The sequence below is a fragment of the Drosophila sechellia genome, chromosome 2L (genome assembly GCF_004382195.2).
Source record: "Drosophila sechellia strain sech25 chromosome 2L, ASM438219v1, whole genome shotgun sequence".
Lineage (NCBI taxonomy): Eukaryota > Metazoa > Arthropoda > Insecta > Diptera > Drosophilidae > Drosophila > Drosophila sechellia.
The window spans coordinates 2,250,158-2,270,736 of NC_045949.1; the positions used below are offsets into that span (position 1 = coordinate 2,250,158).

The 20,579-nt window shown below is 44.1% G+C and overlaps 9 protein-coding genes across 12 annotated transcripts in view; 3 read left to right on the forward strand and 6 right to left on the reverse strand.

Moving 5' to 3' along the window:
• Nucleotides 1-104: 104 nt before the first annotated feature.
• Nucleotides 105-833, forward strand: LOC6613075 (hypodermin-B). Its single transcript, XM_002037522.1, has one exon. It carries the CDS (start codon nt 105-107, stop codon nt 831-833), a length of 729 nt encoding a protein of 242 aa, XP_002037558.1.
• A 27-nt stretch (nt 834-860) lies between these two features.
• Nucleotides 861-1,702, reverse strand: LOC6613076 (trypsin beta). The gene is given in 2 exon segments (XM_032717220.1): nt 861-1,453; nt 1,456-1,702. Coding segments are annotated over 2 exon segments (759 nt in total). The 5' UTR covers nt 1,685-1,702; the 3' UTR covers nt 861-923.
• A 129-nt stretch (nt 1,703-1,831) lies between these two features.
• Nucleotides 1,832-2,737, reverse strand: LOC6613077. The gene is given in 3 exon segments (XM_032717222.1): nt 1,832-2,441; nt 2,503-2,707; nt 2,709-2,737. Coding segments are annotated over 3 exon segments (759 nt in total). The 5' UTR covers nt 2,729-2,737; the 3' UTR covers nt 1,832-1,907.
• Nucleotides 2,738-3,312: 575 nt separating this feature from the next.
• Nucleotides 3,313-4,179, reverse strand: LOC6613078 (myosin-2 essential light chain). Its single transcript, XM_002037525.2, has one exon. It carries the CDS (start codon nt 4,011-4,013, stop codon nt 3,435-3,437), a length of 579 nt encoding a protein of 192 aa, XP_002037561.2. The 5' UTR covers nt 4,014-4,179; the 3' UTR covers nt 3,313-3,434.
• A 781-nt stretch (nt 4,180-4,960) lies between these two features.
• LOC6613079 (dynein light chain roadblock-type 1) lies at nt 4,961-5,536 on the reverse strand. The gene has a single exon (XM_002037526.2). The coding sequence runs from the start codon at nt 5,359-5,361 to the stop codon at nt 5,068-5,070; it is 294 nt and encodes a 97-aa protein (XP_002037562.1). The 5' UTR covers nt 5,362-5,536; the 3' UTR covers nt 4,961-5,067.
• Nucleotides 5,537-8,897: 3,361 nt separating this feature from the next.
• On the reverse strand, nt 8,898-10,965 carry LOC6613080. Its single transcript, XM_002037527.2, has 2 exons — nt 10,838-10,965; nt 8,898-10,785 (listed from the first exon to the last, which is right to left on the reverse strand). The coding sequence occupies exons 1-2, from the start codon at nt 10,883-10,885 to the stop codon at nt 9,349-9,351; spliced, it is 1,485 nt and encodes a 494-aa protein (XP_002037563.2). The 5' UTR covers nt 10,886-10,965; the 3' UTR covers nt 8,898-9,348.
• Nucleotides 10,966-11,120: 155 nt separating this feature from the next.
• Nucleotides 11,121-11,821, forward strand: LOC6613081. Its single transcript, XM_002037528.2, has one exon. The coding sequence runs from the start codon at nt 11,211-11,213 to the stop codon at nt 11,742-11,744; it is 534 nt and encodes a 177-aa protein (XP_002037564.1). The 5' UTR covers nt 11,121-11,210; the 3' UTR covers nt 11,745-11,821.
• Nucleotides 11,822-19,163: 7,342 nt separating this feature from the next.
• Nucleotides 19,164-20,082, forward strand: LOC6613082 (Golgi-associated plant pathogenesis-related protein 1). The gene is made up of 4 exons (XM_002037529.2): nt 19,164-19,274; nt 19,372-19,479; nt 19,535-19,761; nt 19,811-20,082. The coding sequence occupies exons 1-4, from the start codon at nt 19,260-19,262 to the stop codon at nt 19,899-19,901; spliced, it is 441 nt and encodes a 146-aa protein (XP_002037565.1). The 5' UTR covers nt 19,164-19,259; the 3' UTR covers nt 19,902-20,082.
• The window catches only part of LOC6613083 (MKRN2 opposite strand protein), a 48,342-nt gene continuing 47,778 nt past the window's right edge, over nt 20,016-20,579 (reverse strand). For all 4 annotated transcript variants that reach the window (XM_032717157.1, XM_032717153.1, XM_032717145.1 and 1 more), the window contains one exon: nt 20,016-20,509. In XM_032717157.1, the coding sequence (XP_032573048.1) occupies nt 20,102-20,509 (408 nt within the window). In that variant the 3' untranslated portion in view covers nt 20,016-20,101. The remainder of the gene's footprint in view (nt 20,510-20,579) is intronic.

The window sequence follows — 20,579 nt, forward strand, 5'->3', positions numbered from 1 at the left end:
AAATATCCACTAAGTAACCAAGGCAAATCCAAAGCGATTCTCCGCGGATTAAACGAGGTCGCTAAGATCGCCTAGGTGCTGGCATAAACTAAAATAACATCGCAATGTTGATTGGATCGTGTTGGGTGTTGATCTTATTTACAAGAAGCTCCAATGGCATCTATAATGGAGTAGAGGCAAAGTTTGACTTTTGGACCTTCCTTGCCTCCGTGTGGGTAGGTGGATATCAGGAGTGCGGCGGCGCAGTGATCGAAAGCCGAATTATCCTGACAGCCGCCCAGTGCGTCAAGAATAAGCCGGTGAAGAGAATCACGGTTCGTGTGGGAACGCCGGATATCAAGAGAGGTGGCAGAATTGTCAGGGTAACGGCGCTGGTGGTTCATGAAAATTATAAGGAGTGGGACAACGATATAGCCCTCTTATGGCTAGAGAAGCCAGTGCTTTCCGTACGAGTGTCAAAAATTCCACTGGCCACCAAAGAACCCTCTGAAAACGAATATCCCAGCAATGCGGGATGGGGCGAAAAACTACTGGAGTCCTACGTCGTGACTAGAAAACTACAAAATGGCGTGACCAAAATCCGTCCGCGGAGCGTCTGCGCTGAGGAACTTGTTGAACCGGTTGGTGAGAACCTTCTCTGCGCCTATTACACCGAAAATGATATTTGTCCTGGCGATTATGGAGGTCCCTTGGTCCTGGCCAACAAGGTGGTTGGCATCGCGGTGCAAGGACACGGTTGCGGGTATGCCGTTCTGCCCTCACTTTACACGAACGTCTTCCACTACCTGGCATGGATAGAAGAGAATTCAAGGAAGCTAAACGAAAATAAATAACAAAAAAGTTTTCATTTTTTATCTCTGACTATAATATTAGCAATATAAAAGGTTACATGTTTTTTATAGTTATTTGATTGCAGATAAATATTATATTTTAACAATACTTTCCCAAACCGTATATTTGATCCAGTTGCGGAAGAATGCAATATCTTCGTAGACCCCCAGATTTGTACCACAACCTTCTCCCCAGCTGACTATGCCTACAAGCTCATGGCCTCCTTTCGTTATTTCAATCAAAGGACCACCGGAATCACCTTGACAAGAATCCCATCTATGTCCGTCGGCACAGATCATGTCGGTAGTTATTTTACGGTCCCTGTAAGCTTGTTGGCAATCCGTTCTATTCAGAATGGCTACATGTGCGCCTTGCAGTATTGGCCATGCTAATGAAGAGTTCTCTCGGGTATCTCCCCATCCGGAGACCAAAGCAATTGTACCAGCCACGGGAGTCTGTTCGGCTAGAGGAACTTTCTTTACTGCGCCACCAAGCTTGAGAGGTGCCTTCAAAATCAGCACAGCAACATCATACGGATGGTAAAATTCAGGAACGTATTTTGGGTGTGCAATGGTCTTCAGCACCTTCAACACCTGGCCACCTTTGCTCCAATGCGGAGCATTGATAGATCCGCTAGAGATACATTAGAAACGGCAGTCAAAATAGCCCGATCATTGTAGACGACTCCACCGCAGTGATGTAACGAAACATTTAGCACCGACACTTGCCAAGGAACATATTCGATGGGGATGTAGGAACCTCCGACAATCCGTTCCTCTGGCCCAGGAACTCGAGCAGCAGAAGCCAGGCCAGCAATTGATACTAGTACAGATAGTATAAGCCTTAAGCACATTAGCGAGCTGTTTGACTTCCGTTCCGGATGTTTCAACTGAAAATCACGCCCGTCTTTTATAGGGCTACCCTGCAATAACTCATTTCTTTAAAAAAAAACCAGGGCATATTATTCAGTTAGTTTATAGAAAACTTATCTTTAAACTTTAAAGTTATTGGCAAGTGTGGTTATAACGCGAATACCATGCACCTACGTTTCGGTTATCTATAATATATTTTTGAATCTATTGAAAATGAATATCCGCGTATTGGGTGTCCATCAACGTTTCAAACATAAGCTTGCGCTGCACAAATGCTGTCAGTACTACTAAAGTCAAGGAGCCAATGATCACAATCTTGGATAGATGACGGCTTCCACTTGGTGTTTTCTGTTTCGCAGGAGCTTCCTCCAGCCTATTTGCACAGTTTTCATATAGCTGTCTCAGCTGCAGCTCGGTGTTCACAGAAGTTTTGCTAAAATCACAGAGTGAATCCAGGCCATGACAGTCCAACGGAAAGGGCTGGGCCTCCAGTCGCACCAGAAGACTGTTCGAGGAGATGTCTCTGCGGGAAACATCGCGAAAAATCGCCAAAATGGTCTGACCATTTTTGTGATCTTGAGGTTCGAACATGGATTTAATTACGAAGTGATGATTGTATCTCTCGTCCGTGTTGAAATCAAAGCTTTTCAGACTTATGATGATCTCGCTGGAGGAATAAGGTCCTATCCTGCCGGTATTGGGATTCACTGTATAGTTAAGCCAGGCATTCGATGTGACCTGTAAGAGTAGCTGCAAACAGTAGATAGATACATATACACGATGGATTGTTCTCACTCACTTTGAAAAGAACACGCCTATCGGTGGGATTCAGCAAAGTCACCATCCTTCTTTGACGGTCATCATAGGGGGGATAGAAAGTCAGTACTTGAGGGCCCACACTAAGCAACTCCATTCTGGCCTCCAATTGATTTGTACTCGTGCCTCGTTCCCTTTTTCTATTTCTTCCTATTTCGAAGGCAACCAAAATGTGTCGGAAATATGCCTGTGTTTGACAGCATTTGCATATGCCACCCATCGATCCGGGTGCAGTTCATGTTTTCGCATTTATTGCCACCACCAGCCGCACCCAAATACTGGTGCTCCTCTTTCCAATCTTCCCCACCGAATCGCTGACCACAGCTGGAGGCATCATCACGCATTAGCATTAGACACTTTCCATGTTTTGGGGCAGCGCTTTGAAATTATTTGCAATCCATTGCACTGGTTCTGGGTGGCCAGCGTTTCCGATTCCTATTCCAATTCCGAAACCCACTACCAAATGGATGATGAACTCAGCTGTCCAGCTGCCTTTTTGGGTCATTCATTTCCCTGCGGAGTACTGGTTGTGGTGAACAATTGATGATGCCACATGTGGGGCACTCTGTATAAATAATGGCACTGAGGGCAGTTTCGATTGATTCACGGATGCCACTCTCCAGTTACATTTTTCGAAATAATACCAGTAGAATAAGAAAGAAATCTCCCTAATCGAATGATTAGCTCTTATCATGCTGCTTATTTTTTCAGACTGCCTGAAAGTATGCAATCCTTTTTGGACTGCATAGCTTTGGAAGCCTTCAATACAAACATTAAGGTTCTTCTCTTCGGGTTTTTAAACAAATATTTATTTGAAACACATTTTTCACCTGTCTAAAACTATTTTGTTTTCCGGGCTATTCTTCCATTTCCAGCTCCTCTGAATGACTCTCCTTTCCTTTCGATTTCCCCAAGTTACCCATAGATAATGTCTTGAACTAGCTGCTTGTAGTCGACCAAGCCCTCTTTGTTGATCCTGCCCTGCAGCAGCTCGTCCACTTCCATGCTGCCCATGCGCTCCCCGGTCTTGGTTAGAATGCGCCGGAGTCTGATGGCGGGTATCCAACCGGAGTTATCCGTATCGAAGAGCTTTAGACTGGATACGAACTGTTCCGCCTCGATCTGCTTTCTCTTGGGAGACGACATGCCGCCGTGCTTGCCAAGACTGCAGTAGATGCCCATGACCTCATCGAAGCTAATGCGCTGCATGGTGGAGGCCTCGTACTGGCGGACATGTTTGCTGACCATCGCCTCCGTGGGCGTGGCGCCCATCGCTCGCAGACAGTGGCCCAGGTGCCGGATGGATATCTTATTGTCGCCGCGAGTGTCGTGCCCCAGGAAAACTGCATGCATCTCCAGGATGCGCCTTTTCTCTGGCTTTGGGTTTGGAGGAGGAGCTGTCATGTCACTTCGCCTCTTCTGATTGCAGTCCGGTATGGTCGATGATGGACGGATTGATGACGGGTTGGGTTGATTGCCTTTCCTGGACATCATTGGATCGGTTGTATGAGTAACGTTCACGGTTTATGGATTACGGACTTCGGGATGGACGTGTGCATATAACAATCTATGTTATGTTTGCTGTTAAGTGACACACATGCTTTCGGAAAAATGGAAAACAATGAAATATGATTACGCCGGACATGCTGACAGGTGAAAGTCGAATGGCTTGATTCGGATTTAATTTACAAGTGTCAAAGGGAAATTTAAGAAAGAAAACATGATCCTAGGATCCGAACCAAGGTAATGCAACTAAGGAAACAGGACAACCAGCTGCGGAAAAAACCTACATTGGTGTAGAACATGGCAAAGTGCATTTAGTCATTAGGGTAATGAAGTTAAGGCTCTAGGATCGAGGTTAAAAAGAACTTACCCACTTGTTTGCCCCCCTTTGCGGTGCTTCGAATTGATGGCTGCCACAGCACTGCTCTATATCCTGCCAAAACTGTTCACGAAGTTATCTCGAGTGAATAGTTTCGTCCTGCACCGGTGGATAGATGGATTGGCATCGATGTCCTGGCACGAGAGGCGTCCGTGTGACTTTACCAAGTTATCTGCTGAGTTTTTGCTTCGCCCACTGCTCATAATGCACTTTGCATGTAAAATATTTAATTAAATGAAAAATAGCAAAGCCCAGAGGAGGAACCTCCACTTCGGTGGCCGTGGCATCCGTATCCCTACATGCCCGCATCCTGGCGAGGCCGCAAAAAAGTTTATTTGTTTCGTGGCTGCCTCAGTCAGTCTTCATTTATTGTAAATGAGTTTGCCCGGACAGGATGCCGGGTTGAGTTCGGAAGGAATCCATGCATATCGTATATGTATGCATGCGGGCCAAAGGATGCATATCGAATAAGAGTGCACCGCACGCAAGTGACATTCCAATTCAATTGCGATTCCCAATGCAAATAATTTGCAGCTGAATGCTATTAATGACGAAATGCTGTTGGGCGAAATCGAGACTATGCCGAGTATTTTAATAACATTTACTGAACACTCTGCCTGCGAATAATTGCAAAGCGGAATGAGCTTGGGCCTTGAATAATGTGCTCTAGTCGCAGGGGCTCTGGATCACCATGATGAAGTAATCCTCCTGCGGGCACAGCAGCACCTCATTCTGCTCAGTCCGCAGCCGCAGGAAGGTGAATTCATTGGTGGCGTCCAGATCCAGGACCACCTGGCGCGCCTTCTCCCGCACCGTTTGCATCAGTGCAGCGTAGTGGAGGGTCAGGTTGTATTCCAGGGTCGTCTTGATGGGAATGCCGTCGTTGTCCACCACAACTATGCCGGTGACGTTCTTCATGGACTGAAAGCGCTTCAGTAGCTCCTCCACTTCGGCGGACATCCTTGCGTCTATTTGATTACTTTATTGGAGAAATTTCGTTGCTGACAAAGGTGTTCGTTCTGCTACTGCTACCATAAATGCAAATGAATGAAAGCTCCGGGCATACTTGAAGTAACTCACTCACTTCAATAAATATATTTTCAAATTTAATCAGACTACTCGTTAGTATAGTTCACAATAGATTAATATTAAGAAATATTCCCCGTATTACAACTAACTTTGCATATTTCCATTTGATTTCCGTGTAATTGAGGCTGCTTTGTCATCTGACGGGTTCATTTCATCTGCCAGTTTAACGAGTCGATACAAGTTTTATGATGTTCGGCATAATCCGGGAGATTCCGGCGCTGTTGTGTCCGTAAATAAGCATTCAACTTGGCAACAATGCCGGATGTCGGACTGCAAAAGTTTCGCTTTTGTGGATGGCAGAAGTACGGAAAATGAATTGAATGCTGTTGATGCTGCCAGTGCCCCTGCCTTGGCTCCTGATCCGGATTCCGATTCTGTTCCCGCTCCTGCTCCGGCTCCGGCTCCTGCTCCCGGATCACTCGAAATGCAGATGCAGATGAAATGTTTGCATCAAGTTCGAGGCGGTGCGGAAATTATGCCACTCTTCCGGTTCGTCCAGACTCCGCCAGACAAAAGCCGGACTGCTGAGGACTACGGAATGCGGACTCCGGCCGGAGTTGTTATGAAAAAGAGTGCAAAATTGTTCACTTTTTAAATTAATTAAAAGTCTTAAAACTCATAATGAAATTACTCAAACGGGCAGACGGCCGGCGGACATACAGACGTAAAAGGATTTGGCCAGTCCATATGCAAATTGCTGGCCAGACTTGGGGGAAATTAAACTTCTTATTCGACTTCTGGTCGGCAAGGAAATTCATTTGGTAATTAAATCAATGTCCATGTGAAAAACCTCAAATGCAATTTGTCATGCAATGCCGGAGAATTGAAAATGCGGAAAATGCGCTTCTAACTGCGTTAAATGGGGCTGGAAATGGGCGGGAAAATGCGGAGAGGGACTTTGCATTTTATTGCATATTTGTTGAATAAATAGTTAGTTTTGCACGGTGGGCGAACAGCAAAAAACAACACAAATAGCCGAACTCAAATGCAACAGGACTCGGAGTCCTTGATCCTGTTTGGCTGTTGACTCTCGCTCACCAAACTAAAGCTGAAACATTTACAAATGTTTTTGCAATCTGCAATATGCAACCTGCAAACACTCGCTTTTCACTGGCTACAAAGTCAGGTGGAACAGAAAAACATGTTTTTGGCGCACAAAGCAATTTGGCCAGTCCGATGGCGATTGGAGTATTTGTTTAATGGGAAAATATGCTGCAATGTACGTAATTTGATATTTATGAAAACAAGTTTGTCCTTCGCATTTAATAATAATACGAGTGCGTTATTTATGCATACAATTCGCTCCGTCGTAAATCACATTCAATTGGCCTGGCTGGCCCTTCCGACATTCGGCTTTAAAATGTTGCCAGTGAAAATACTTTGGCACTGACATTCGAGTGATTTAAGTGCAAATACATTTTATTTCGCTGATATTTGACTCGTTTAATGAATCCGTAATTAATTGCCAATTAATTGATTTTTTTTTTTTTTTAATAAATATGCCAGCCCTGTTTATCATTCATCTGGCACTTCCTCCGCTTTGTCACCTCTCGCATCCTGCAATCGCTGCATTTGCATAACGCCGTTTAATAAATCATAATTTGTTAATCAACGAATCATTGGCCGTATTTGGCCACTCCTGCAAAAATTTCAACAATGCCGCAAGGTGATAATGAGATCAACAGAACAGGACCAACATGCCAATCCCGATCCCGAGGCCTCCGATTTCAAGTGGCAAATTCGAGTAAGTGAATTACGAGCCAGGACAAGTTAATGAGCATCGTATTTCATTTGCAATTAGCAAGGAGCACACTACGGTTTCCTGCTCTCTATGCTGGATAATCTCGTCCTGGCCAAATTTAAATTATGATTGAGCAATGTGGCTGTGGCTGCGCACGTGTCAGCTTTGTTCTTAATTGAATTTTAATTAATTGCCGTGTGTAACGAAAAGGGCTCGACTGCAAAGCCGCTTTAAAGGGCACAATAATCATGTCTGCCGGTGGAAGAAATCGCCAAATTAACCCACGTTGAATAAAAATTAATATTCGTGATGAAGCCATGGGGCTTTGTAAATAAATTATTTGTAAATAAATTATTGCACACTTCAGCAAACCAATATATACAGCTTGTATACCCCTTTATCCAACTTTAAAACATCATGTGACTACTTTCGTCACTAATTTCCATTGAGTAACCAAACTTAAATATAGCCTCAATCGCTAAAGTGCCAGAAGGAATGGAACTCGGCACAGATCCACCACCACAGATCGCTTCCTGCCCCCGACAGCAATGGAATCTGATTTGGGGCAACTTGAGGTCCTTGAATAAAGCACTTCGATACCGAGGATCTGGTTAAGTGTGACACTTTTTCATTTGACGCTCGCTTGCGCTCGCAAAGTCATAAGCAAAATTCCCGGGGGTTACAATTTTAAATTAAATATTACAGCGTGGGCCTGCAGAAATGAGCCTCTGGGCAGGATAAATGCGCAAACAGGATACCCCACTGCGTTCGAGGACCTCAGTGCCTGTGTGTGTGTCTGTCTGTGTGCGTGGGGCGTGAATGTGTTTGTCTGCACCTGACGCCTTTTTGTTGGGCCTTTTGGTATTTTATTACAATCCTCTGGCTGTGGACTTATTTCTGGATGAGCGTGCTCCTCTGCCTTTTGAACCTATCTCATCGTGATAAATGATACGAATGTTTGGCAAGGGAAGTCATATTATTAGAACTTTAATCCAAGTATCATCGTCTGATTTACATATTTTAAAAAAATTATTTTTCTGGATTACAAGCCACTTTTCGCGTAGCGCTGTCTTCAACTTAATGCCCAGCAGACCCGCCGCATTTTCCTATCAGCGTGAAAAACTTCTATCATATTTAACTGGAAAAGGTCAACAAAGAATGAAATAGGAAAAAGAAAAACCTTGACATCACCTTTTTCAATCAACTAAAAAGTGTCTTGTTCGCCACGGACTTTCCACCAGCACCCCTGACTCAATAAGCTGGCATTTTATTTGCATTTTTTTCGTCACTTGCTCGTCTGTCCCTAAGGCTGTCTGTCGTCATTTCTGCCGCTTCGCTGGCTGCCAGCCGAGTTTTTCACTTTGTGCCCCCGCCAACGATTCGCATCATTTTTTTGGGGCGAGCAAGGAGCAGGAGTGGCAGCGGATGAGGAGGAGGAGGAGGAGGAGGAGGAGACGGGAGGCCGGAGCCATCGGCGGCAGCAAATTCATCATCGTCTCAGCACGCGTCTGTCAGCCGCGCTAAGGATACAATAAATGTCTTTCGCGGTCGCCATTCTCGCAGACAGCGTGTCCTTTCGCAACGTGTCCCGATGGCCTTGCCTACACTGCAAGAAATGATTCCCCCTCTTCCCATATGCATAGATAATGCAAAGAGCACAGGAATATATAATTGAGTTTATAGTCTGTTTATTGAATATTTGCGGAGTATAAATTAGAAACAAGTGCCAAATCATTTGTAGCCAAGACACCCTGTACGGTTGGGTTTGAGGTTGAGTGAAATACTCTGTCGGATTAATATGCAGTAGCGCTTTGCATTTTTCCGTAGTCTTCCTTTCGGTTTGTATCGTCATTTTCCGGCGCTGTTGGTTTATTCATTTGCCTTCGCCTGTTTTTCCTTCTGTTTTTATATATATTTATATTTTTGTGGTACTGCCTCTCAGCCCAGAGGCTCAGGTGCACTTTGTGTATAACAAATTAAACAGCTTTATGCAAGTGGAGCTGAATAAATTGCGACGGGTCTTGGAATATAGATTTACTTGACATAAGGATGGTTTACTTTTGTTCGATTGGCCTCGATCCATGTAGTATATTTTTGTTAGTATTATATGTTTGTTATTATTCTTTCCCATTGCCACCATTGCTGGCTCTGCCGAAGACTTCGGAGAATTGGGGAAACTCTAGCTTGCTGATGCTCTTCAGCTCCACGAAGGCCTGCTTGGCCAGCCAGTGAATGACAGGGCTTTTCCACTGCTTGAGGACCGCCTGGTACATCCCATCGCCGGTGTTATTGGTGTTAATCACCTGGCTGTAGTTGTACCACACGTAGATCATGGAGCGCAACTTGAAGACCCACAGGTGATTGGGCACAGATCGGATGGCGTCCTGCAGCTTTGCGGTAGTTTCCAAGGAGAGGTTTCCAAGTAAATTGTGGTCCATGATGGTGTACATGACCTTCATGTTGCCCAGATAGTTGTTACGATTCTTTTGAAGTGCGCCGAGGGCCCGATTGACCAGATCGCTGGCCGCGGAAGCACCTTTAGGCATCATGAAGTTGTACTTCACATTGAAGCAATCGAAATTTTTCAACTGCTCATTGATGTCGACATCGATGTTCCTGAAATCCCTCCACCACCCCTCCCAGGATCGGTAGTCTCTGGCCCGGTAGATCTTGGTCCACTCAAGGCACAGCTTGTTGCGAAAACGGCTGCTGGAGAAAACGGTGAGACGGCCATTCGAATCATCGCTCAGATCACTGATATCCATCATATCGTTGTAGATGTGCTGGACTATCGGCACCTGTTTGGAAAACTTTACTCTAATGATAAAGTCGGGCGACCTCTTAAAATGGCGCACGGCGTAGGACCGCTCCCGCCATAAAGAAGTTTCATAGCTCACGTAGGGCATTTTAAAGCCCCCAATAAAAAAAACCTTGTCAAATACCTGAGGACCTCGTTGGATTGGCTCACCTCCACCTCCACCATGGTTATTGCCATCATGACTAAGCTCTTGGCGTTCAAAGTTAGAGCTGTCATTGTTCTGAGATGGTGGATCCAAGAAATCCAATTCGAAACTCATATCGCGTTCCACATTCATGCGTGGATTGTTATTACCAAAGCGAGGTTCATTAATGCTGCGTTCCATATCCATGCGAGGTTGAGGTACTTCATAGCGGCGAAACTCCATATTGCGTAAATCATTTGGATTGCGATTTTCGTGCTGGAAACTTTGATTTGGCATAAGTTCATTGGGTTGATTGAGAAAGCCGTGGAACACGGAGCGCCCAATACTGGATCCCCAATCCAGATTAAAGGGTGCGGGTGGTGGTGGGGGTGCTGTTGGTGGACTTGGTATTTTGCGACCGAAATCAAATTGCCCCCTAAAATTGCCGTCGTTCCAGTCACGAGCATCGCTTTCTTCAAACATTTGATTATTCGGCGGACGTCTGAGCTGCACTTTACCAAATTCTTTACCAATGTTTTCGAAAAATTTCCCCTTCTTGATTTTCTCTTCAAGGTGAACAGAAAAAAAGTCGGGACCGCCTATGGTCATCCTCTGCGAAAATGTATATTGATTTGAGTATTCCGGAATTTAGTACCTTACTTACGCGCTTCCTTATCGGTTGGCCCCCTTGAAAATTAGAACGAGCTGGCATTTTGCAGATTTCTTTGAAAATTTAGAAAAGAAAACGGATTTTTTTATTTTATTCCGGATCACTTTTTAGCATTAGAACACTTCGAACGCAGCTGTTAAACTGATTTCTCTGCCTATGAATTGGTGTCGACCTAGAATTTCGAGGCCTACTATGTTCAGAAATTTGAATTTTATACAGCTTAACAAGCTTCCTAAATTAGCTAGCCATGACTATAAGATCAAATACTTTTCTTAATACTCGTAGTCGTCCGCTTGGAGTAAACGGAAGCAGTTGTTAGAAAATTCGTAGTTTTTTTACAAATTGAAAATTTTCTACACAAGACAAAATGGAGGCATCCTTTATGGTTGCCCTGTTCATTTCTGTATTTTTACACTGCACAGGACTGCTCTGGAGTCCTGTGGACGCAAGATCGGATTCGCTTCTGTTCTTACTTATCGCCATAATGTACCTGCATAAATTGAAGATGAAGTACGGGCCAATTCTCCCAGAAACCCAAGCGGGAGCAATTCTCGAGGTTCCGGTCCTATGTTTCGCTCTCCAGGTGGCTTTGCTCGTCCTTTGGTTACCCGTGTTTTGTATCCTGCAAATCTTGGTGGATTCAGCCTGCAGCAATCTGAGAGATTGTCTGAACGAGCAACTCTCCCTAATGGTGAAGGATATCAGTCCACTTATCTTTACAATGGCTATTATGGCTGTGGAATCGGCTGTGTTTCTCAACTGTTTCCAGATCAGCGATATGCAGAAGTTCTTTGGCTGCCAGGAAGACTGCGTCACACCCAGTGTCCTTTCATTCATAGCCGACGAGGAGACCAAGATGTTAAAACGGGAGATGAAAAAGTTGAAAAACAAAAGAAAGTGACATAGGACATCCATTTTGTCGAATTAGCAATTATAATTAATAACTTGTCAAATTGAATAGTTGCAATCTGAAATGAATTGTTCACCATTTTTTCGCATCGCTTTCCACGCGTTCTTCCTTAAGGAAAGCTCTGCTCCATTGAACGTGATAAACTTTTGGTAATAATTTATTGCAATCACTCAACTCAACGGCCACGTCAATGGCCAAGGCGAAAAATAAGAGAGTTAAAATGGAAAAACCGAAAAGTAAGTGCAATTGCGAGGGGAGTGTGCAATATTTTAAATTGCTTCCCACCGGATGAAAACATTCGAATAAAATGTGCCGCACATTCGACACACGTCGCGCCAACGAATGGGCAAAAAAATTGAAATAAATAAGATATAAAATGGTGGCACACACAAACAAACACACACACACACACACGCGATTGGGGAGCCAACAATTTATGCATCACCGATACATATAGGGGCAAACATATATATTTACGACTCCCCACTCGATGCGATAAGTGTGTTTATTTGAGCCTGCCCAATGCAATATTTACAATGCAGCGACACCGATTTTGGGGCATCTCCTCGGGCGCACACGGCGTATGTGGAATGCGCAGTGTATGGCTGCGGTGGACTGGGAAGGGTATTTGCTGACGCGGCGACTCTCGGCCACGCCCTCTTGCCCGTTGTCTATGGGCGCAATTAAAGCCAACAGCCAGGGGAGGCTAATCTCGAGCGGCTCGTAAATTCCGAGCGGGCATTCCTGTGGGACACCCGAAGGATGTCAAGGATGCCACGATACCACCACGCCACTCCCCAAGAGCTCATCCTTCTCATACTCAGCCGGCAATTGAAGCTCTGCACGAAATCTGCGACGCCGGCGGAATGACAAGCTGCCTTTCTAATTCCTTCTCGGTTTGTTTACGCTGCCAGCGAATCGGGCAGGGCACTTATCCTCCTTCTCCGGCGAGGAAGTGGCCATCGCATGTGGATCCAGGAGCTGCTAACAGTGCCAGATGCTGCGGGCATGGGATGGGTTGGGATGCGGGATTGAAATGCCGAAACGAGGCGGCATTTGCATATTAATTAAATGTCAAAAGGGTAACGCCAGCAAACAGCTTGTGCCCGCTTCCAATTAAATTGACTCGCAATGAGTGCGAGCATGAGGGGCCAGCTCAATCAAGGTCAACTGGCAACTAGATCGAGATGCCCAAGAAGTAACAATCGATTCCTACAAATAGAATGCACATAAATGTGTAATTCGTTATGCACAGATAACAAAATTTATAATTTTTCTCAGAGCCTTCTTATGCAAGAAATTCAATTAGCTGCCCAATACCTAATCCACAAAGCCCAGAGATTGACATTCCAACTTTCATTGTAATGCAGTAAATGTGCACTATGTGCAGATGCCAGAAATTGGCATCTGTGCCTGGGAAAGCCCAATGCCACTCACCAGATCCTTTTGCCATTTTCAGTTCGTCTTCTCGGCTTGAAATGAAAATTCCATAACCCGCTTATGACGCACTCCTGATTGGAGCAGCCGAAAAAGGATGCAGAATGCAGGACGCCGGATGAGAAGTGGTTGTGGATGAGGATGAGTTTGGGAGATGGGGATTCGGGCTGACAACGGCAAGTGACGTTTTGCGTCAATGGCCAAATGGGTTTCACTTTTCTTGTGCTGGTTAACCCGAAATTCTTCTGGCTGGGTCTAATTGGCAGATGCACACGAAACAATTAAGAATCTGGCAGGAGCCAAGTGGATAGATACACAGGAGCTACGCTTCTTGGGGCAAAAGTTCGGGGATTTTCTGTTTGATTTTCGGGCTCATTTGGTTAGGTTACACAGTGGACATTAGAAGATATGGTAATATTATGATTTTCAACATGTGGCAGTAACGATCGACTTCGGAATGGCTTTGATTTCAACTTTCATGTCCTATATCGGTTAATGGATGTTCGCTGGTTAAACTTAAACTTCTACTAATCTCCATTCCAGACAGGGCGCTCCGCAATTCCCCGACATGTCAATTAAGTGATGAAAATTCCTTATCTACCCACAAGGCAGTGGGTTGTTTTCCCCAGCATCCCCTCTTTCACTCCGCTGCCAAGTGTCTTCGTCTCCTCCTTCTCCGTTCCTGGTAATTTGCCAGGCCAAAATGTCTGCTCGAGTCAAAAGCCAAACTCGGCAACCGCAGAAGCAGCAACTCGAGGAGGAGCTGTCAAAACGTATAGACGATGTGAAGTGGATACATCATGGGGCTCCGGCAACAGTTGAAAATGCGACTAGTGCGACTGGGCTGGGGATTTTGCCCAAATCCTAACTTGCATTCTACACGCTGCGGCTCAGAAGATATGCAAATCTTCGGCGTTGGTGGAAATGTCAAGTGAATTCGGCAGCAGGAAATTAGCACGCAAGTTACAACGAAACCGACATCGAGAGTCGAGATGTAGATGGTTTGGCCCAAGTAATTACAACAATTTTTAAAGCTAGATAATGTTTAAAACGATTTTTAATATATTTAAATCTAAATAATGAATTACAAGGAAATTATATAATGAAACCGTGAGCTGCAAGACGTACTTTCTCCTAAGCACTTTACACCTTGTTTTTCATATTATTACGATTTATTGCTGGAATTACTTGAAATATGTGTTTTTCCAATCAGTTTTTTCAGTTTCCGACTGTAACCTAGCATTTTCCCGGGCTGTCAGCAAATCCAGTTACTCAGCTTGAGCGGCATTTTCCGCTTCAACGCGTTCTCGCAGAAATTCCTTCGCATTTCGGTGTTCACTTAAAACGATTTTCAGTCGCCAGTCGAGCGCGAGTAAGTCAAACGGAGTGACCTTTGGACTGAAGCCGGATAAATCGCAGCAAGGGCATTTACCAATTGTGCACTTTCAGCAGCTGCAAATTTTCCATTTGTCCATTCAACCCGCAAAACTATGCTAAACACGTGGCAAACCGTTTTTGCGGAAAATCAAATTATCAGCAAATTTATTTAATGCATAACATCGGGGATGGACGGCTTGCAAAAAATAAACGCGCTTTACACACGCAATTAGCAATATTCCGGCGGCCAAAAAAGCCATTGAAAATTAATCGAAATCAATGGCAATTCACCGTGGTATTTTCGGTTGATTTTTCTGTGTCATTCCGATAACCGAAAACTGGCCCCGAAAATGCCAAACCGCAGTAGCTTTCAGTGTATATAGTGCAGGTTGACCCACAATTAGTGTGAATCAATGCGCCATTATCGGCTAATGGAAAATTCCTTGCATAAAACAAAATAATCAGTTTTGACTTGGTGCGAAATTCGAGATTGGAGCATCAATTTAACACAAACACCTATAGGCCAACGACTTTCGGATTGTAAAACAGCCAAGTACTCTGGGCGCAAGCACACTTAATTTAGCATAAAAGCCAAGTTTAGAAGTTTCCGGGAGCCACATTTTGTTTGCCTTCACTTCACCCCGTCGAAATGGAGCTAGACCGAGTTGATGAATTGTAAATGAACTTTGTGTTTGAATTCGATTTAGTTTTATTGCAACATGCTTGAGCAGCACTCCATCTAGACATTTTCCCAAGGACTCGGACATGCAAGGATGCCAGTGCGCCTGTTGGCCTGCGGAATCGAAAGTTGTGGCATTAAATAGCAGCAGCTGCAATTTGTGGTCCCCGATACGGGCAAAACACACATAGTATCCTTGTAAGTGGAGAAACGGAATTGCAATATAGGTTTGTACCAAACAGCCTTTCAGGCATAAAGGAACATTCTCCCTGCGGATACGTAATGAAAATCCAGAACCATGGAGCATGGTAATGGAATAACATAGCTAGCACAACAAGTGTTAAGGCCAGATAGGGTCTTCTTATCATGATTACAAAAGTGCCTTATCGCCGCCCTCTTTTTCCCACGGTTATTGAATTTGCTTCACGCTGTTTTACGTTTGATATAACTAAAGTACACATAATATCCTTGCAACACACGCATTATGAATATCCAGAGCCACCAATAATGGACATGGAATAACGAATATAGCAGACTAGAAGCTAAGACAACCATAGCTGGGTAAAATGTCATCCGACGGCAACGCTGCGTATGCGCGATATTCAGCAATAAAGCCATCAACACGAATTCACAAAATACAAACAGCTGTCAGCGACACTTAAATGGCGTTCATCATTTTCAGTTATGTGCTTTTTAAATTTGCCACTTAATATGCATGACATCTCACAGATCTCGCAATCCCACCACCGACAAATGAAGACAGATGAGATGACAATTAATCCAGCAATCGAGCTCGAATTTATTCTTCTTCCGCAACTTTATATAAGTTTAAAATACGTATAAAACTTATCAGTCAAATGCAGACCGGGCTTTATCCGCATCAACTTCACTTTTATTTACATTTCCATTAAGTCAACACGAAGAAAAAAGAAATTCGGGGAAAAAGTGGACGAGGATTGAAACGAAAAGCCCTACTTCAGCAGAAAAAACCGAGGTGGAAAATTTACTGAAACAAAGTCAACACGAATTTGCAATTTGGTATAAAATTTCCACTGCGACCGCTGCACAAATTTCTAATTCGCTAAAAACTTCAAGTTGACACAAGAAATTTGTGTGAATACATTTTTTATGCGCCTCCTTTGGACACGGCGTTGAATAAAACAGAGCAAAGGAGAGAGAGAGCAAGATTTAAATAGAAGGAAATGGCAAGTGCAAAGTAAACGGCTCGGGAAACTCAAGTGTGAATGAATTTTTATCTTTGTGGGTATTTGGAATGCTCCATGGGGTTGAATGTGGAAATGTTATGATGCAATATCATTTAGACTTATATCTAAAATATTGAAATGGCTATGATTCCCACATTGCCTAAGCCGATTGTAGAAATTGGCTAATATGAAGATAAGATAAGGTCTTATCATAATTGAGAATCACAGCTTTCTTATCGCTAATGTGACAAGGTTATCAATAGTAATAGCCATAAAGTTAAGTGACTAACAATCTCCTTAATTTTAGCCCCTTTTTTCCCACGCTTATCGAACTTTGTTAGCGCTACTTACTTACTTTTGCGGGTCTTATCAAAATCAAAGCAAATCGTTGACAGCTTGCAAATATTTGTCCGTCACTCGACTTTGAGTGGATGGATACTTGACAGGGTTTTATGTAGAAGCTTGTCGTGAACAGGGCTTTGCAGACTTGGCAAATCCCCTTCGCCGCTGCACAAGGGGATTCCCCGAAATCAGCAGATGGATCACAAAGAAAATGCATTTACCTTGGTCGCCTGATGTATTGGTAGTTATTAATACGTCCTATTGATAAATACTCCACTACTAAATTAAAAGTGTCAACGGAGAAACCTTCGATTCGCCCAGCTCAGTTCCTTGTGCTTCCCAGCTGGATTTTCGACAACAAAGCATTTGACATTAGTTGAGATTTTCAATGCTTTTAGCCCGCATTTTCCCCATTCCCCTTTGACCATTCCCCATCCCCATTTCCACGGCGTTGAAAACGTGTCAAATGGAGCAAGCAAAGCGGGGGTTTCGGAACATAAGAAGCAGATTGGTTCGGTGCAGCCATAGAAAGGCATCTACATCATCGCCATGACGCCGGGACTAAATTGTTTGCCAGCTCGCCAGCTTGCAGCTCGGCACTTGGTCAAAATCTGGGGTACAAAGTTCGCCAAATTGCAAAACGCCAAGCGGAATACAAAGGGGAATGTAGGAGAAAAGCATAGAAAACAATGGTTCTAAATGCCGCTCAAGGTCTATTGCCTTCTATTTGATTTTCCCCGTTTATGCCGAACGTCTATTTATACATTTTAATCAGATAACAACCATAGCCCAGACTGAGCCCCTTGGCGACGGTTTATGAAATCGATTCTGCAGGGGCTTGACTCATTTAATAACGCGGCTCTCTACAGGGGTAAAAACAGCCAGCTTGATTTCAAAATTTTTGACTCATCGCAAGTGTGGCGTGAAAAAGTGCAAACTGAATTACCCACCAGCCACACCCAGCCTACTCTCATGTCACCTTGAGAGAATCGCGGACGCATTGGCCCACTGCTATGAGCCATGGTGACTCAAGGCAGATGGATATGGCTATCAATCGGGGCTATTATATATATCTCGGGTATGTCAACAAAGAGTCCAAGAACGTGTCGTTATGCATTGAACAACATTTTCGTTTATGAATACCACTTAAACTTTTGATTGACTAATGAACTCAATGTCACGTGAATAATGCTCATGAAAAAATATTTTCATTTGAAAGGTGTAAACAACTTATGTTTATTTTTCCCTGTGTATCAATTTCAAAGTAAGGTGGTTACCCTCATTATCATTTGGAGCAGTATCTCAGTGGCGGTGTCAGGCCAGCCAGTATCATTTCCTGCGAATGTCGTCCCAACTGTTGAATTCAATATTGACAACTGATCCAGCCCGGCGAGTAAACAACGGCATTAGGAAGTGAGTGAAAGGTGGCAAGTTCGCAGGTAGTGAAACTTTGCCACGACGCTCGGCATCGGGAGGGGTGGGGAAAACTTATTTGCTTCGAAATTACGTGTCGCCAAAGTTGGCCGATGCGACATTATACAATTTATATGCACGTATTGCGCTCTATCCAAGATGAAATGTCGACTGGGGGGCTGAGACTGAAGCTGAAGCTGGAGCTGGAGCTGAGACTGAGCCTCAGTCCGTGGCTGCTCATCAACGTCATCAACGAGAATGTAATTACATTTTCCCGATTGATGACAGTTTTGCATAACCAAGAGTCCCGTTCGTGCCCTCGTCTTCGTCCTCGTTTCCGTTTCCTGTCCTGTCACTTGCTCCTGTCTGGGATATTGCGTTCATTAATGAGGCAGGCGCTAGTGGCAGCCACAAAATCCGAGCCGGGGATATGAAATCTGGACGAGGCAGCCTACTCCGGGGTCCTGAATCGGTTCGCCGTGAGCCGTCAAGAAAACTCCATTTAAAATCTATTTGAAAAATCCGATTATAGGTGTTACCATGATGATTTTGCTCAGAGCTAATATTATTTTAACATTAAAATACGTTAAATTCTTATCGGTTATAGACCAATTAATAATTATTCATTTCTTGTTAAATGCAGTATTTATATATAGCTTTGCAGAGATAAGGGACGATGAGCATTGAGACCCCGCCATCTTAATCATCATAAGATAGATCATATTCTTTTATTTTTTATTATATACCCCAATAACCCAATTGAAACTGCCATCTTTACTTTTATCTTACCCAGTTAGAACTAGTATTTGGTCGGTTTATTAGAGGCCTATTAAATATCCGCTTTTGCTGGCAGCACGTAGATTAGTCAGCATTTGTGAAAACACAACTGAATAGAGTGTTTGCAAAGCTCCGGTAAGCTGATAAGAAAATAAAAATAAAAAGGGTTGCCGATCCGCAAACGACATCAGTTTCCGAAAACAAGTGCCAGCGAAAGTACTTCAAAAATTAAATTAATATTAACTAAAGTAAAAAAGGTTAATATTAAGCGGCATAATGAGCGTTCAACAAGTAAGGCGGAAAGCAGAGATTTATCATTTAGCTCCTTAGATTAAATACTACAAGTTTTATATATCCTTGTTTTTATTATTTGAATTGCAAATCTCAGTTTGAGCAAGAAGTTCTTCAAGCCCACAATTCATATCGGGCGAAGCATGGGGCTCAACCCTTGACTTTGAGTCCCAAACTGAATCAATTGGCCACGGAGTGGGCCAATGTGAGTACTCTCCAGATCATCAACTAATTGAAACCCCATTAAATCGCTAGTATAGTATTTGCTGTCCAGAAATCGCATGGAACATCGCCAGAACAGTGGATATGGTGAGAACATTTACATGGCCTCCGGGGGAAATCTGAAAGGCGCCGACGCCGTCAGATCCTGGTACGAAGAGATTCGACACTACAATTGGAATCATCCGTCGTTTCAAGGTAACACCGGCCATTTCACTCAGGTGGTCTGGAAGAGCTCCACCGAGCTGGGCGTGGGTTTTGCGAAGAGGTAAGATCTAAGGCTAATAATTAAGTCTTTGACTAAACACTTCCGTCAGTGGCAGTACCATCTATGTGGTGTGCAACTACAATCCCCCTGGCAACTACAACAACTTGTTTAGGGAGAATGTCGCACCCCCAATGCAATAGATGTATAAAGGTGTAAATATATGCTAGTATCATTCCAAAGATGTACATGAACTTCAAACGAAGGACTTTGGACCATTTGTACTCTCCATTTGCCTTTTTAAAAGATTTGTAATGTAAAACTTGTTGTTATCAATTTATTAAACTTAACTACGATGAAGTCTTCGCAAAGTTGCAAACACAATTTCTATCTAATCGATTAATTACTCTTCGATGGTGCAGAGCGTGGGCCGCGGGCGGGTGGCAAGTCCTGTAATACTGCTGCTGGAGTATCCTTTTTTTGAGACCTTTTTTCTGCTGCCAAGGCCATCGCACGAGTCCGAGGGGTAGGAACTTGGAGGAGTTGAGGATGTTGGCTTACTGCGGTTTTTGGGCTGCTGGCGATGGACGTAGATGCCGCTCCTGCGGATTTTGCGATACAGCGAGATGTACTTGCCCGCTGTCGTCGTCCTTGGAACAATGCACTGCTCGCAGAAGGCGGTCTTGCTGCGGGCGGCCTCGCTCAGGTGGGCGTGACCGAGAGCCTGCAGGAAGGCCAGGACGAAGGCGTAACAGTTGTGGCTCTCCTCCGCATAACTGGCGATGGACCAGCGCACCGATTGGGCGCAGATCTGTGAATGCAAATGGACCAAAGGAACGATGAGTGGTTTGGGATTTGCATTGATTCTCAACAGGGTGAAT

Excerpts from the sequence above, each read along its gene's own strand:
- LOC6613075 (XM_002037522.1), top strand. The coding sequence starts at position 105 with ATGTTGATTGGATCGTGTTGGGTGTTGATCTTATTTACAAGAAGCTCC.
- LOC6613078 (XM_002037525.2), bottom strand. The coding sequence starts at position 4,013 with ATGATGTCCAGGAAAGGCAATCAACCCAACCCGTCATCAATCCGTCCA.
- LOC6613079 (XM_002037526.2), bottom strand. The coding sequence starts at position 5,361 with ATGTCCGCCGAAGTGGAGGAGCTACTGAAGCGCTTTCAGTCCATGAAG.
- LOC6613080 (XM_002037527.2), bottom strand. The coding sequence starts at position 10,885 with ATGCCAGCTCGTTCTAATTTTCAAGGGGGCCAACCGATAAGGAAGCGC. Across the intron at positions 10,786-10,837 it reads GCCAACCGATAAGGAAGCGC|AGGATGACCATAGGCGGTCC; the intron begins GTAAGTAAGGTA and ends ACATTTTCGCAG.
- LOC6613081 (XM_002037528.2), top strand. The coding sequence starts at position 11,211 with ATGGAGGCATCCTTTATGGTTGCCCTGTTCATTTCTGTATTTTTACAC.
- LOC6613082 (XM_002037529.2), top strand. Across the intron at positions 19,480-19,534 it reads TGGCCACGGAGTGGGCCAAT|TATTTGCTGTCCAGAAATCG; the intron begins GTGAGTACTCTC and ends TCGCTAGTATAG. Across the intron at positions 19,762-19,810 it reads GGCGTGGGTTTTGCGAAGAG|TGGCAGTACCATCTATGTGG; the intron begins GTAAGATCTAAG and ends CACTTCCGTCAG.